This window comes from Corvus cornix, chromosome 8, assembly GCF_000738735.6.
Source record: "Corvus cornix cornix isolate S_Up_H32 chromosome 8, ASM73873v5, whole genome shotgun sequence".
NCBI lineage: Eukaryota > Metazoa > Chordata > Aves > Passeriformes > Corvidae > Corvus > Corvus cornix.
Window position 1 is genome coordinate 1,616,132 of NC_046338.1, and position 14,088 is coordinate 1,630,219.

The 14,088-nt window shown below is 52.7% G+C and overlaps 1 protein-coding gene across 2 annotated transcripts in view; it reads right to left on the bottom strand.

Moving 5' to 3' along the window:
* DNAJC6 (DnaJ heat shock protein family (Hsp40) member C6) overlaps positions 1–13,763 on the bottom strand; it is a 41,755-nt gene extending 27,992 nt beyond the window's left edge. The window contains exon 1 of one of the 2 annotated variants that reach the window (XM_039555656.1): positions 5,071–5,272. In XM_039555656.1, coding sequence (XP_039411590.1) covers positions 5,071–5,257 — 187 coding nt within the window. In that variant the 5' untranslated portion in view covers positions 5,258–5,272. Of the gene's footprint in view, positions 1–5,070; positions 5,273–13,637 lie in introns of those variants that run through there. The other variant, XM_039555657.1, reaches the window with a different exon arrangement.
* Between the last annotated feature and the right edge of the window lie 325 nt (positions 13,764–14,088).

Here is a 14,088-nt window from a genome sequence, read left to right on the forward strand (position 1 = left end):
TTTCCTAACATCTATCCTTGCTGTTACTTTTATATCTTATTTCCTAGAACCTCTTCTTTCAATGCTCAGCCAGCTGCTAAGAAAGCAGAATTGAATGCCACAGCAAAAACCCAAATAAATTGGCTTCTTCACTGCCTGGTTCTCATCTTGTGAGCACTTGCAGCACGTTAAAAAGAAAGAGACAAAAGCAGCTCTGCGTAGATGCTCTTCTTGGGATCTGGTTTTTGAACTCGCGGTGTTTTGTGTCCTGTGAGGTTCAGCTCAGGTCTCTCTTTGAACCTCTGTTCCCTCCACCCTCAGACCTCCACCCCAATCCAGGGCACTTGCAAGAGGAACTGGCTGTTAACAGGAACAGAGATCCCATTGGAGTTGTGAGATCCTGCTACTGCATCATTCCATAGAATTTCCCAGGCCAGATCCCCCATCGCTGAGCTTGTACTCCCAGAGGGATGGTCCAGAGGAGGCCCTGGAGCTGCTGCAGGGCTGGAGCCCCTCTGCTCTGGAGCCAGGCTGGCAGAGCTGGGGGTGCTCACCTGGAGAGGAGAAGGCTCCAGGGAGAGCTCAGAGCCCCTGGCAGGGCCTGAAGGGGCTCCAGGAGAGCTGCAGAGGGACTGGGGACAAGGCATGGAGGGACAGGACCCAGGGAATGGCTTCCCACTGCCAGAGGGCAGGGAGGGATGGGAGATTGGGAAGGACTTGTTCCCTGGGAGGGTGGGGAGGGGCTGGCACAGGGTGCCCAGAGCAGCTGGGGCTGCCCCTGGATCCCTGGCAGTGCCCAAGACCAGGCTGGATGGGTCTGGAACATCGTGGGATAGTGGAAGCTGTACCTGCCCGTGGCATTGGGTGGAACTGGATGAGCTTTAAGGTCCTTCCAACCCAAATCATTCCAGGATTTTATGTCAGGATTCAGAGAGCCCCTTGGAGCCCCTCAGTGCCAGCTCCCTGCCATCCATGAGGAGCTCCTGCCCTCCAGCAGGAACCCTGTGCTTCTGCTTCCTGGCTTTTGCTTCTTTTCCCTTTTCACTCTGAGCAACACCAGCCCGAAAAAAAAATATTAAGCCAATAATCAGAAGCACTTGGGAGTTAGAGCAAAGCTGCAACCACTGATTATTTTCCTTGCAAGGAGGTGTTTATGAGGCTGCAAATCTGCATTAGGAGAGGATGCTCAAAGATCTAATACCTTGCATTAGTTTAAGGAAATTAATAGAAAAACCAAACAGGAGCTCAGTTCCTCAGCTCAGGGGAGTTGGTGACAGCAAGCACAGCCCCGTTAGTGAAACCAGCAGCAATTTGCCCCAGAATTGCCAGTGCTTTGCCTTCAGCACAAATCCTCACCTGTCTAGAATTGCTCACGAGTAACCCATACACAAATATTCCACAGAGCAAAGAGCATTTTCCTATGCCCAGGTGCAGAGGAAATTCTATGTGAAGGGAAAGAAGATAAAGGTTTGACTGTTCAGCTTTTTAACTTCATTGGAAATGGTCTTTACCTGCACCCAGAGATGTGGCAGCAGGAGCAGGGCAGTGCCTGTCCCAGTCCCCCAGTCCTGGGGTCAGTTTTGGGCCCCTGCTGACAAGGACATTGAGGGGCTGGAGTGTGTCCAGGGCAGGGAACGGAGCTGGGGAAGGGGCTGGAACCCCAGGAGAGGCTGAGGGAGCTGGGAAAGGGCTGGAGCCCCAGGAGAGGCTGAGGGAGCTGGGAAAGGGGCTCAGGCTGGAGCAAAGGAGGCTCAGGGGGGACCTTGTGGCTCTGCACAAGTCCCTGACAGGAGGGGGCAGCCGGGGGGGTCGGGCTCTGCTCGCAGGGAACAGGGACAGGAGGAGAGGACATGGCCTTAAGCTGCACAGGAGAGGTTTAGATTGGCTATTTGGGGAAAATTTCTTCCTAGAAAGGGTTTTGAGAGGGTTTTCCATCCCTGGCACGGCTGCCCAGGACAGTGTTGGGAGTCCCCATCCCCAGAAGGATTTCAAAGCTGTGTGGATGTGGCACCTGGGGACATGGGGCAGTGGCAGCCTTGGCAGTTCTGGACATGGTGGGACTCGATGACCTGAGAGAACTTTTCCAGCATTAATGATTCCGTGATTCTCTGCTCAGCTGCAGCACTGCAATCACCCTGCCAGACAGACAAACCAGTGCCCCAGTGTCCCCCAGTGCTGGTGACACTGGGCTGTCAGTCCAGACTGTTCCCCTCCTCGACTGCAAACAGCAGCTGCTCCGCCCCACAGGAAACCATCATTTAACACCATGAAAGAAAAGAAGGAAGGACATAACGAGCTTGGATATGGCCAGGGCACCTCAAGGATTTCACCTTCAGGGTCTGACACCGAATAACACAGAGTGGAGATTCCCCTGCCCCACCAAAACCCAGCAGCACATTCCCTTCCCTGAGATAGAATTTATCCCACCCTTCTCCTTCCTGAGGAATTCAAGTCTCTTTTCCCAACTGAATTATGCTCAACCACTGCCCACCTTGGGAGTTTCAACTTTGGCATCATTGGGAGGACTCTTAAACACTTATATTATAAATATTTTCTTTATTAGAAAAAAACAAACCACCCACATGCAGGTGGGTGGTGGTTTTTTCCTTGCTCCGATTAAGCCAAAATCCCAACCACTTTATTTTCCTGTCTGTGTATTACACTGCTCCCTAATCCTTGTCCCCAGTTATCCATCTGCAGACTGCGTGAAAGATAAATCACGTCCTCAGTTTGGGAGCAACTTCAATTACCAAATCACTCGGAATCACAAGCACACCTGAGGGGTGGATTTGATTCTTTAAGCTGCTGTAATTTCATAGTTGGCAAAGAAAAATGGCTTTGCAGTGAGCTGGGAGAAATTAGGAATTTATCAGCCTGAAGTGCTCAGATGAACAAGAGAGATACAAGTGTGGAGTTCAGGTTTGCAACAGAGCATCACAGTTGACAGAAATTCTTTTAATTTCATGTGAAGGTTTTGGAACAACCACCAAAAAGTCCTTATTAAATAAAGAGGTTATTTAAAAAATATATATATATATATATATCCTATAAATAGATTTCAAGGGCCACATTAAGGCCTGAGGTTTTTGCTGCTCAAGTGCCAGGTGTGTTGTTGAGAGCACCTGTAAAAATTAGGCAGTGAGAGCAAATTGAAAGAAGCAAACTCTGGCTAAGACAGATCCCTAAAAAATCAACTCCCAAATCCCAGAGCCAGCCCTTGATCCAGCCCATGCATTTGGGAAGAACATCCTGGAAATTGGTAGAGGCCATTAATACAATTTAATGCTCTGGGCTAGAACCAGAGCAGCTGCAGAGTGGAAATGGCTGAATATTGCAGAAAACCTGTAAATAAAGGTATTGTCTGCCTGTCCATGAGCACTTTTTTTTTGCTCAGCAAAACCAGAAACCCAAATGGAGCTGCACTCAAATTATAGCCCAGGATGAGGCTCGAGAGGAGCCCCAGCACCTGCCCACACCTGCCTGGGTGTCACCACCACCTCCCACTACACCGATGCCTCTGGTCCCTGCACTTCCAGGAATTTCATCCAGATAATGGCCTTGATAATAGATATTACCCTGCCTGCAGCATCTCACCATCCCAGCAGCTGTAAGAACCCAAATCACTCTAACACAGCAGCCTACTGTGAGTAAGGAGCTGTTGGCACAGCCTGTGATTACAGGCAATTGCAGCAGAGATGTTGTAGCAGCAAATTCAAAGATGTTTCTGAAGTTCGGGAGTAAAAAAAAAGTTATTAAAAAAAAACCAAAAAACCAACAAACACAAGCCTAAAAGAGATCTTGGAAGGAAATTCAGATGGCAAAGGGAAAGAGGAAAACATGACTGAAAGTGTTCAAGAAGGTTGGGCAGGGCTGGAGCACCCTGGGACAGTGGAAAGTGTCCCTGCCCATGGCAGGGGTGGCACTGGATGGGATTTAAGGTCCCTTCAACCCAAACCATTCCAGGATTTTATGACTCTTATTACATCAGAGAAAATGGGGAGATAAAATCAGATATAGGGCTCTCCCTGCCCAAGCCCAGCCATGGCTCATTAGGGTTTCTTTCCCCTCAAGAAGAGGTTACCAGGTTAAAAAAAAGATGCTGTGTCTGAAGTGCTTGTGGAGTGCCTGTGGCCCAGCCCTGTCTTTCATGGAACAGTGCAGGTGTTTTCACTGGGAATTACAGTGATAGGTCAAGGAGTAAAGGGTTCAAACTGAAAGAGGGGAAATTTAGGTCAGATTTACAGAAGAAATTCTTCTCTGTGAGGGTGGGCAGGCCCTGGTACAGGGTGCCCAGATGAGCTGTGGCTGCCCCTGGATCCCTGGAAGTGTCTGAGGCCGGGTTGGAGCAGCCTGGGACAGTGGGAGGTGTCCCTGCCCGTGGCTGGGGGTTGTGACAAAATGATCTTTCAGGTCCTTCCCAACCCAAACCATTCCATGATTCTGTGATTCCATGCTGCAAGACCACCCTGCTATAATGGGTGGACATAAATGTGGTCCCTCAGAAACACCCAGGGTGTTTCCCTGCACCGGTCTGGGCTTCAGAAGTTCCCTGCAAAGGCTGTGGATGTTCCTGGGGATGGGCACAGGTAAGGAACCAGAACCAGAGCCAGTCCCTTCCGAGGGATCCCTTCAAAGCCATCACATGGGCACTCTCCATTCCTGGTTATCCAGGCAAATTTGAACCTTCCGAGGTGAAGAGCTCTCTATCCCATTACCAGCCATAAAGACCATCTGGTCCCTTACTCCCTGATTAAAAAAAAATGGTGCATGCAGCGCATCATCCATCAGAATTAATCCAACTCACTTTGATGAGCGCCTTTTAGAGGAGAGGGCGGGGAAACAAAAAAACTCAGGACAATTCTGGGAATTCAGTCACTCGGGGGAAAGATCCCAGAGCGCTCCATCCATTTTACCTCATGCACACGCTTCATCTCTTGCAGGGGGGGGGAATGAGGAGCCAGCACCGAGGAGTCTGCGGCGCTGGCTCCCTCCATCCCGGCGCGCCTGGACAAAGGGCCGCTATTGTCCCCGGGCACCCGCCCCGGGGCCACCGAGCCCTCCCGGTGCGCGGCCGCCCCCGCCCCGCCGTACCTGAGCTGTCCATGGTGCTGCCGCCGTCGGCGCGGGGCTGCGGCTGCTGCTGCTGCCGCCCGGGGCTCCGGCCCGGCCCCGCCGGCCCCGCGCCGGCCCCGCCGCGCTCAGCGCCGCTGTCCACGAGCTGCAAGGATTCATAGCCGTCACTGCCCGGCTTTTTCCGGTAGCTCCCCAGCAGGCTCATGGGCGAGCCGGGCGGGCAGCGGCTCCGGCGCCGCGGGAGGCAGGGAGGGAGGCAGGGAGGGAGGAGGGAGGGATGGAGGAGGGATGGAGGAGGGATGGAGGGACAGAGGGAGGGCGCGGCGAGGCTCCGGCCGCCCCGAGAGGAGGGGAAGGGCGGGCCGGGAGCGCGGCCGCCCCCCCGCAGCCGCCGGAAGCGGGCGGGGAGGACGCGGCGCCCGGCAGGAGCGGCGTGCGATGGGGGAGTTCGGCCGAGCGGCTCCGCGCTGCCCCAGCGCCGGCTGCTGCGAGCCCTTAGCGAGCTAAAAGTGCTGCCTCCACACCATTCCCTTCTCCGGGCTGCTGTCCCTGCGTTCTGGCGGGGATCCCTCTCATCCCGGCGCATCCCGCTGGGCTGGGCTGCGCGGCCATGGATGGGTTCGGGAAGCGGTGCCTGACACCGAGATCTCTGTGTCACTCCGGGGAAAGGTGCGTTCCTTCCAAGGTCACCGCGTTAGGGGCTGGCACAGCCCGCGCTGCAGCCTGGAGGAGGACGGGTGGCACAGCACTTCCATACCGAGCCTCCAAAATCCTGAGGAGCATCCCTGGGCCAGTGGAACACCCAGCTGAGTGTGGGCGGGTAACCAGAGGGATCCCAGGAGCTGGATCCTGGTGGGATGATGCATCAGCATCCCAAGCTCTGGTTTGTGCCACTGTTGGCTCCAAACTGCTGGCTCCCAGCAGTGCCACCGACTGCTAAAGCCATTTTTGTTGTTGTCACCCATCTATTTTTGGCTGTTCCCATGCAAACAGACTCCGGACCAAGCCAGACTGTGGCCCTGAACAACTGATGAGCTGTGCCTTGCTCAGATGCAGTTTTCAGCTAGGGCTTGTACATCATAATTTCATTCTGCACAGAACACAGGAACTGAGGGATGCTCCAAAGGAAATGAGCACTATTAAACTCTTCTAAGTGGATTTGTTTGTAGTTTAAGGAGAACTAAAGGCAAAAGGAAGCCCTAGCAAACAGACGTGAGCATGCCTTCGACCTCTTGCGGAAAGGAAAATTCTCTGCTCAAAAACCAGCCCAGCTTTGCTTCTAAAGCAATGACATCAGTAAGCAAGGCCACGCTGGACGGGGCTTGGAGCACCCTGGGATAGGGGAAGGTGTCCCTGCCCGCAAGGGGGTGGGGCTGGATGAACTTTCAGTTCCCTCCCAACCCAAATAATTCTGGGACTCTCTGATCCCGAACACTTGTCTAGCAACACCCAAACCTTGAAATATCCCTGGCACTTGGCTGAAATTTCCTGCTGAGCACTCCAGGGCAGCAGACATCTGGTACAGCCATACCTTGTCATGTGCTATTGTTTATGTAACCCCGGTGATTTCATGTCACGGAGCAGACAAGGTACATCTGTGACCCAGAATTTCCCCAGAAAAACCCCGGCAGATTTACAAGCAGCAAACCAAAGATGAACTGACCTGACATGAGCAGCTCCCTGTCAGCAGCAGGAACAGCTTGAACTCAGGGTTGGGGTTGTGTTTTCTACCCCCTCCATACTTTGGTCTGTGTGGAGCAATTCATGGATTGCAACACTGGCCAGCAGGGGTGGGGCCCTCCCTCCTGGCACCCACCAGCAGCAAGTTAATGAAATAAAAATAAACACCTTTCCTGAGCCATTTTGTGTATTCTGAGCAACCTGGGCCCGTGGAAGAGAATTGGAACAAGATGGTTTTGAAGGCCCTTTCCAACCCAAACCATTCCAGGAGCCTATGACCATTAGCAGGGATCACATCTGTCAGTCTCTCCTAGTCAGTCTAGGATACAACAATTCCTGTGCTCTGGGATAGTAAAAATGGGAAATTTGGGGGGTGGAGGTGAATTTTCATTTCTTTTGCTTGCTCAGGTAGAGCCCAAACACATCAAAAACAGATGGAGGAGGCACGTGGAGGCTGTGTGACATTTCCAGGAGTGCTCAAACCCTCCTGCTCTGGAGGGACTGAGCTGAGGAACCTGGCACGACACAGACCCTGCACAGCCTAAAACCCATCACCTGTAGGCTCTGCTGCCTGCATCCATCAGCTCCAGAGGCTCATCTTGGACAAAATTCCATGTCCTCAATCCAGCAGCCACTCCCTCACTGCTGAGCAGCCAAGGTCTATCTGCCTCAGCTTTTTTTTCTGGAAAAAAAAAATTGCTGCTTCTTGTTGAATCTGTTATTAATTCCTTTCTTTCCATGTTTTCCCCAGCTTTTGGGGGATCACAGAGGAATCACCACCACAGCCTGAAGCTCCAGCCTGGAAAAAGGGGTTTCTGCAAAACACAAAGGGACAGAGCAGCCACTCCAGGGGATCTTGGGGCAGAGGGGGGAGGAGGAAACGACCGCAAAGTCCCACCCTTGCTTGTACAAACACAGAGGGATGGGATTAGGGAATCCTGTGGGATGCAGGTGAAGCTGCACTTACCCAGTGGGAAGTTTAGCTGAAAAGAACATATAAAATAATATTCCACCCTCCCTCACTTCTCCCTGTAAGCTGGGCTAAAGCAGGGCCACGTGGTTTCTCTGTTTTGGAGATCTACAGTATAAAAAATGCTGTAACAACAAAGAAACCCAAAATAAAAAAAGATGTTGAACTGCACATGACTTTCAGAACTGAAAAGGAAGAGGTAGGGAATGAGCCCCTCAGAAATATTCCTTTGCTGAGCAGTGGCTGGTAACAGCTTTGAGGTGCCCTGGCTGAGTGGCAAGGCTGGCAGGGGCCACGAGGGCTGGCGAGATGTTAAGAACATGCTAAGGAGGATTTTGTGTTGTCCAGACCTCAAGAGATACAAACTCTCCCCGTTCCTGACCTTGGAAAAAATTGATTTGCCAACCTCTGGCTGTTTTTCTCTGTCTGGGTTGCAGCCTCTCCTGGCTAAAGTCTCTCTTCGTAGCTGTAATCAAGCCCCAACCATCCTGAGGTGCAATTCCATTTTCTGCTCCTCTCCTCCCATCAGCTGAACAGCTCAGGTGAAGTATTTCACCCTTATTTCTTCAGGAGCACAATTAAACTGGGGAGTCTGGCTAGAATTGCAAATAGAGCTTGGAAATTAATTGAACACCTGGAGCAATACCCTTAGACCCCCCCATACTGAACATTTGTTCCAAAGTCACTCCCCTGGGAAGGCTGAGCTCCCCGTGCACAAAGTGTGCACAAAGGCCAAGCCCAGGTGTGGAGCCACAGAATCACAGGATCATGGAATGGTTTGGGTTGGGAGGGACCTCAGAGTTCACCTCCCAGTGCAGGGACACCTTCCTGTGTGTTGTGACCTGCCCAGCAGGGATCACCTTTCCTGCCCTCCCGTCTGAGCTCCGTTCATCCCTTGGGCAGTGCCAGGAACATCGATCCCCCTGCACTGCCCTGGGAATGTGGCAGCAAAACAGGCCCAGGCTGTCGGTTCAGAGCCAGAAATTCCTTCTTGAAGCAGTGTCCAGGCTTGTGCTGGGATAAATCAGTGGTGCTCGGCCTGGAGTCAGGGATGGCTCCTTCCTCTGGATGAGGGAATGGTGTATCCCTGCCTGGAACAAGGAGCTCACAGCCTGCCCCTGAGCGGTGGCCCCTCAGGGCAGCAGAGCACATTCCCAGTGTGGGATGTGATGTGCAGGGGGAAAACTGGGATGGTTTGTGAGGATCCAGGTGAACAGAGAGGGGCATCAAATGATCCAATCCCTTCTTAACCTCCCTGGTATTCAGGAGCCTCCAAACTGGCTCTGCCTGTCTCATTCATCTCTGACAAAAAGCAAAGAGGGTTCTGAGGTGGTTTGGGGCTGGGTTTAAGTGTTAAACTCAATTTAACCTTCAGCAGAGCCTTTGCAGCAGTGAGACCCAGCGCAGTTCTCAGGGCTGGCTGGCAGCTGGAGTGTCCCCTCTGAGGATGACACTTAGGATGACTTAGGATGTGACAAGGTTTTCACTCCCTCAGTATCTTTTTTTCCCCCATCCTTTCCTCCCTGTGCGAGCACACCCATTAACTACGGTGCTGTGTCAGCACATTTTTTTATTTCTTGCCTTTCAGTCTTGTTAAAAAGCTGTCAGGGATGATCCACAACTTACTCATCCCAGCCCAGGACTTGGTTTTTGGAGTATTCAAGGATTTGCCTGTCTCCTCAGCGACGCTGAGTGAGGAGCTGCTTGCCAAGGGCTGCTGTAGCTGCTAAAAATGTACATGGTTCACAAAGAGGAGAAAGGGATGTGAAGTGGATCTATAAGAGGCCATTAAACAGGAAATGCTGGCTCAGGAAGTCCCCAGCCTGCAAAATGTTGGAAAATCAGAGGCTGCACAGCCATTCACAATCAGGTATTTTGGTAAAAATCAGATATTTTGCGGCCTAAGTGCTGTTTATTCATCGTTTCCCATTCACTGTGAGGGAAGTGGTTAAATCCTGAGGAAAATCTGGGCACTGGCTATTGTTTGCACTGGAAAATGGCTGGTGGGGAAAACAGGGAGGAAAATTATACAACCAAGTGTCATCGTGGGGTTGCATCAGCTGCAGCTGCTGAGCTCAGGGTCAGGCTCCAGCAGCACAGAACTCCATGAAAATGGCCAGGCCGTGGCTCTCAGGTAGCTCTGACCCAGGACCCCTCAGTGAAATCAGTTTTTCCATGAAAACAGAGGGAAATCACAGCTGAAGGCTGCCACCCACTGCCTTCCCTTCACTTCAGGAGGGACGGAGTGAGGCTTTCCTGTGGAGGAACGGTCCAGGGGATGTGTTCTCACTCCAAGCCTCACGGGGATGGATTATCCTGGGTGGATATTTAAGAGACCTCACGAGGCCCAGGGTGGGGAGATACAGAGGGGTCTGGCAGCACAGGAAGGTGGGCCAGGAACCCAATACAAGCCCATTAAGGTGGTCCTACTTTCTGCCAAAATTTGGTAGCACAGTTTTTACCTAAAACTAACAGGGAAAATTATATTATGAGAGCTTTTTTTCTCTGGCTGATATAAAACACTAAAAAATTGTCTTTGTCTCAGTTTATGGTAACTTACAGGTCCTGCATCACCCCTGACTGAGGCAGTTTGGTTTGGGTTTTTAATCGATCATCTTTTCCAAAAGAGATCCTCAAGCAGGCTCCACAGGGCTGCGCTTGCTCTCTCCCAGATCCTGGTTCAATCCATGTGGTCCTCTGAGGTTTGGGATGTGATTCAAAGGGAGACACACCCAGACTGGTGTGGGAAGAGATTTCAGCTGGCACAGGGTGCCCAGAGAAGCTGTGGCTGGCCCTGGATCCCTGGAAGCGTCCAAGGCCAGGTTAAAGCAGCCTGGGATAGTGGAAGGTGTCACTTCCCACAGCAAGGGTGGCACTGGATGGGCTCTAAGCCCTTCCAACCCGAACCATTCCAGGATTCCATGGCTTTGCATGAAAATTCAGTGGTGCAGGAGCCAGCAGCCTGGTCCTTGGGGACATCCCATCCCCGTGAAACCGGGCAGGGATCGGGCTGGGATGGTCCCTCACCCTTCTCCTGGTGACCATTTCCACCAGGACGGGCAACAAACCCCACTTCAGCACTGCCTGCATCAGCCTCTTGTGGGCCCCTCAGTGGTCACCCATCTGGGAATGCTCTCCTGGAATGCCTCCAAGACACGAATCCATGGAAAAGCCCCTGGACACGGAGCTGGTGAGTGCTGACTCAGCAGGCAGTGCCAGTGCAGGGGCTGCTCTGAACCACGTGGCTCCGAAATAATTCACCGTGTGCCCCAGGCTGGGAGCTGTGTGGGGAGTGAGCACCTTCCCAAAGCTGGCAGGGTGGGAAGGGAATGCCAGGAGGGATGGGAGGGAGAGCCTGCTGCATCCCACCCTTCACAGACATCAGAGAAACATCTGCTGGCCGAGAGCAAACTGCTCTTCCGGCAACGTTTTCCATGAAAACTCTTACTTGGAAAAGGAATTCAAACGGGTTTTAGATCATTGCTTTTTTGCTTCCAAGCATGGTCTGGGAAAGGGAATAAATGCAAATTTTCCTGCATGGCAAAAGCTCCGTTTCAGAGGATTTGGGGCAAATCCTGCCCCTGGTCTCAGTCTCTCTGCCTGATTTTGTCCTGCATCCCCAATTTCTCCATCTCTCCCTTTCCCAGCCACAATTCAGGGATCTAAATGATACCATTTCCCATCCTTATTATTTCTGGCTGCTCAAGATGAGGAGTTATTCAAGAGAAAGAAATCCATATGTTGTTTGTTTCCATCAAACAGGGCCTCATCCACTTTTGGGACTGTAAGAGCTCATAAAATACTTTTATAGTTCAGCATCATAATATTTAAAATTATAATAAAATACTAAACCTCTTGTAAAAAATTAACATCCTAGAAATATTAGTGGGAAACATTAATTATTTATCATTGCATATAAATAATAAACTCCTATTTATGGCATTTTAATTGGAGAGGTTCCCATGGCTGCTTTAGGCACCCCTGAAGAAGCCTCTATAATCCAATTTTTATGGGAATTACAGTATCTCTGCCTGCTACATCCACAGAATTCTGGATTTTCCAGACCGTGTTCCCAAAAATCTGAGGGCTGTGGGACCCCATGAGCAGCTCTAGTGGTTTCCAGCATCTCCTGATCTCTGGAGCATCCCCACATCTCTGGAGCTCTGGCAGAGCTGGATTAATGGTTGGATTTGATGATCTCAGAGGGCTTTCCCACCTGAATGATTCTGGGATTCTGGGAGAGGAGCAGCCACCCCTTTGGGTCTGGATGCTCGCCATGGATGGGTTGCATCCTTTGCCACATCCCTCTTGTGCTGACAGCCCAAATTCCCTTCCCAAGGGGAATTCCAGCCCCCTGAGCAGAGCTGGGGACGTGGTAAATCCCAACCCCACAGGGCTGAGCCCCAGCATCCCAATTCCCCTCCCAAAACCTGGGTGACACCTCTGGTTACCAACCTCTCCACCCTACAATCCACCAACTCTCTTTCCCACGCACCCCCAGGGCTTCCACCATCTTTTTCCAGCAAAGCAGGAGGGATTTGAGCAAATCCTGCCCCAAACCTGCAGCTCTGAGGGCGGGCGGGCGCCGGGTGCGGCGGGAGGCCCCGGGATTAGGCTGCAGCGGGGATTAGTTGGGTCAGCAATTAAACATTGGCGCTCACGCTGCCGGCAAGAACCCGGCTCAAGGACAAACCCGGTGCCTCCTTAAGGGCTGCAGCCACTCCAGAATGCTGCATCCCTCAGCTGGAGCGTTCCTGGGATCACAAACAAGGCGGCTGTGGCACGGCTGGCTAAATTTAGAGGCACCGGGGGTTGCCGTCACGCCGCCTGTGCCGCCGGAATCGCTCCGTGCGTTGCTTTTATGGGATTTATTTTTTATTTTCTCCTCGGGGAAGGCTATGACTAAGAGAAATCCACAGTTGGAGGGATAGCAGAAGATGGAGGCCCTGGTCCAACTGCAGAAGGAGAATAAAGTCGCGAGTTTGCAGACCTGAGGGTCTGCCCAAAATATTCCTCACCCTCCTCCTCCTCCTCTTTTTCCCTCTCCTCCTCCTCCTCCTCCTCTCCCTGGCAGTATCCAAAACAGGACCGTGGCAATGACAGGCACAAATCCAGCAGCCAGACAGGGAATATGGGCTGGATTCCAGCCGTGGGGATGCCGGGGGGGATAAACACCTACCTGGAGCCGTGGGGAGCAGGAGGCTCCGCCGGCCGCCCCGGCCCCGCCGTCCCCTCCCGGAGCGCCCGCCCGGGGCCGCCTCAGCAGCGCCGAAGCCGAGGCAGCGATGTCTGCATTTACCTACGGATTTTAGCTCTTTTTTTGGCCCGAAGTAGGATTTTTAAGGCTCTGTGCTTGCCTCGGCATAACAGAGCGCGGGGGGGGAGGGGGGGGGGTTGAAGGTCAGCTTCCCGGTGGATTGGCAGGGAAAGGCTGGGATCAGCATTGGAGGGCAGCGTTCGTGTGCTGACATCTCCACCAGTCCCCCTCCTGCAGGAGGTCCAGCTCCGGCCACAGAGAACCTACACTTATTATTTTAGCCTGAAAATCCCCTTCTTTCCATTCGATATGCCCGCAGAGCTCCCAGACAGCCCTAGAAGCACGAGCCGCTATTTTGGGGTGCAAGAAGAGGTGTCCGTGTCCCTACCGGGAACCGCGGAGCCCGCGCAGCCCGGGGTTATCCAACACTCCATGCTCAGGTGTACATTCCCAAATCCCAGCAGCTCGCCTTCCCTGCCCGGCCGAGCTGTTTCGGGTGCAATCCCTTCCCTCAGCCCTATTACATAACGGGCTGGAAAGCAGGGAATTCGCTTTATCCCGGCATGCGAGCGTGCCTTCCCCAATTACTCAGCACAAACGGGCCGTAAACAACATCCCCGAATTCGCTCGCGCTCCCTCTCGCCGCCTTTCCGTGGGCTCCGGGAAGCTTTTCCTTACCTTGCTGCTCGGCGCCGTGCATCCTGCGGCTGCCGGGGGCTGCGGGGAGCGCTGCCGAGCGCGGCCGTGTCCCGCACGCCGCTTCTCCGCCCGGCATCGGCGGCGGGGCCGGCTCCCGGCCCGGCTGGGGCGCTGCTGCCGCCGCTGCCTGGGAACTGCGTGCCGCTCCCGGGTTATTTTTGGGATTACAGAGACTCAGGGAAGGATGGGGATGGAGGCAGACATATCACATCGTCTAAAATGTGGCCTGGAGTGGGATCTGGAGTCTGCAGCGCAAACCTCAGCAGGGCGGTTTTTTTTTAATTTCCCTCGAGTTTTTTTCTTTCCCTTGATTTTCTTTCTTTCCCTTGTTTTGTTTTTTTTCCTTTCCTTTGTTTATGGGTTTTTTTTTCTTTCCCTTGTTTGTTTTTTTTTTTCCCCTTTCCTTGATTTTTTTTTTCTCCTGGAGAAT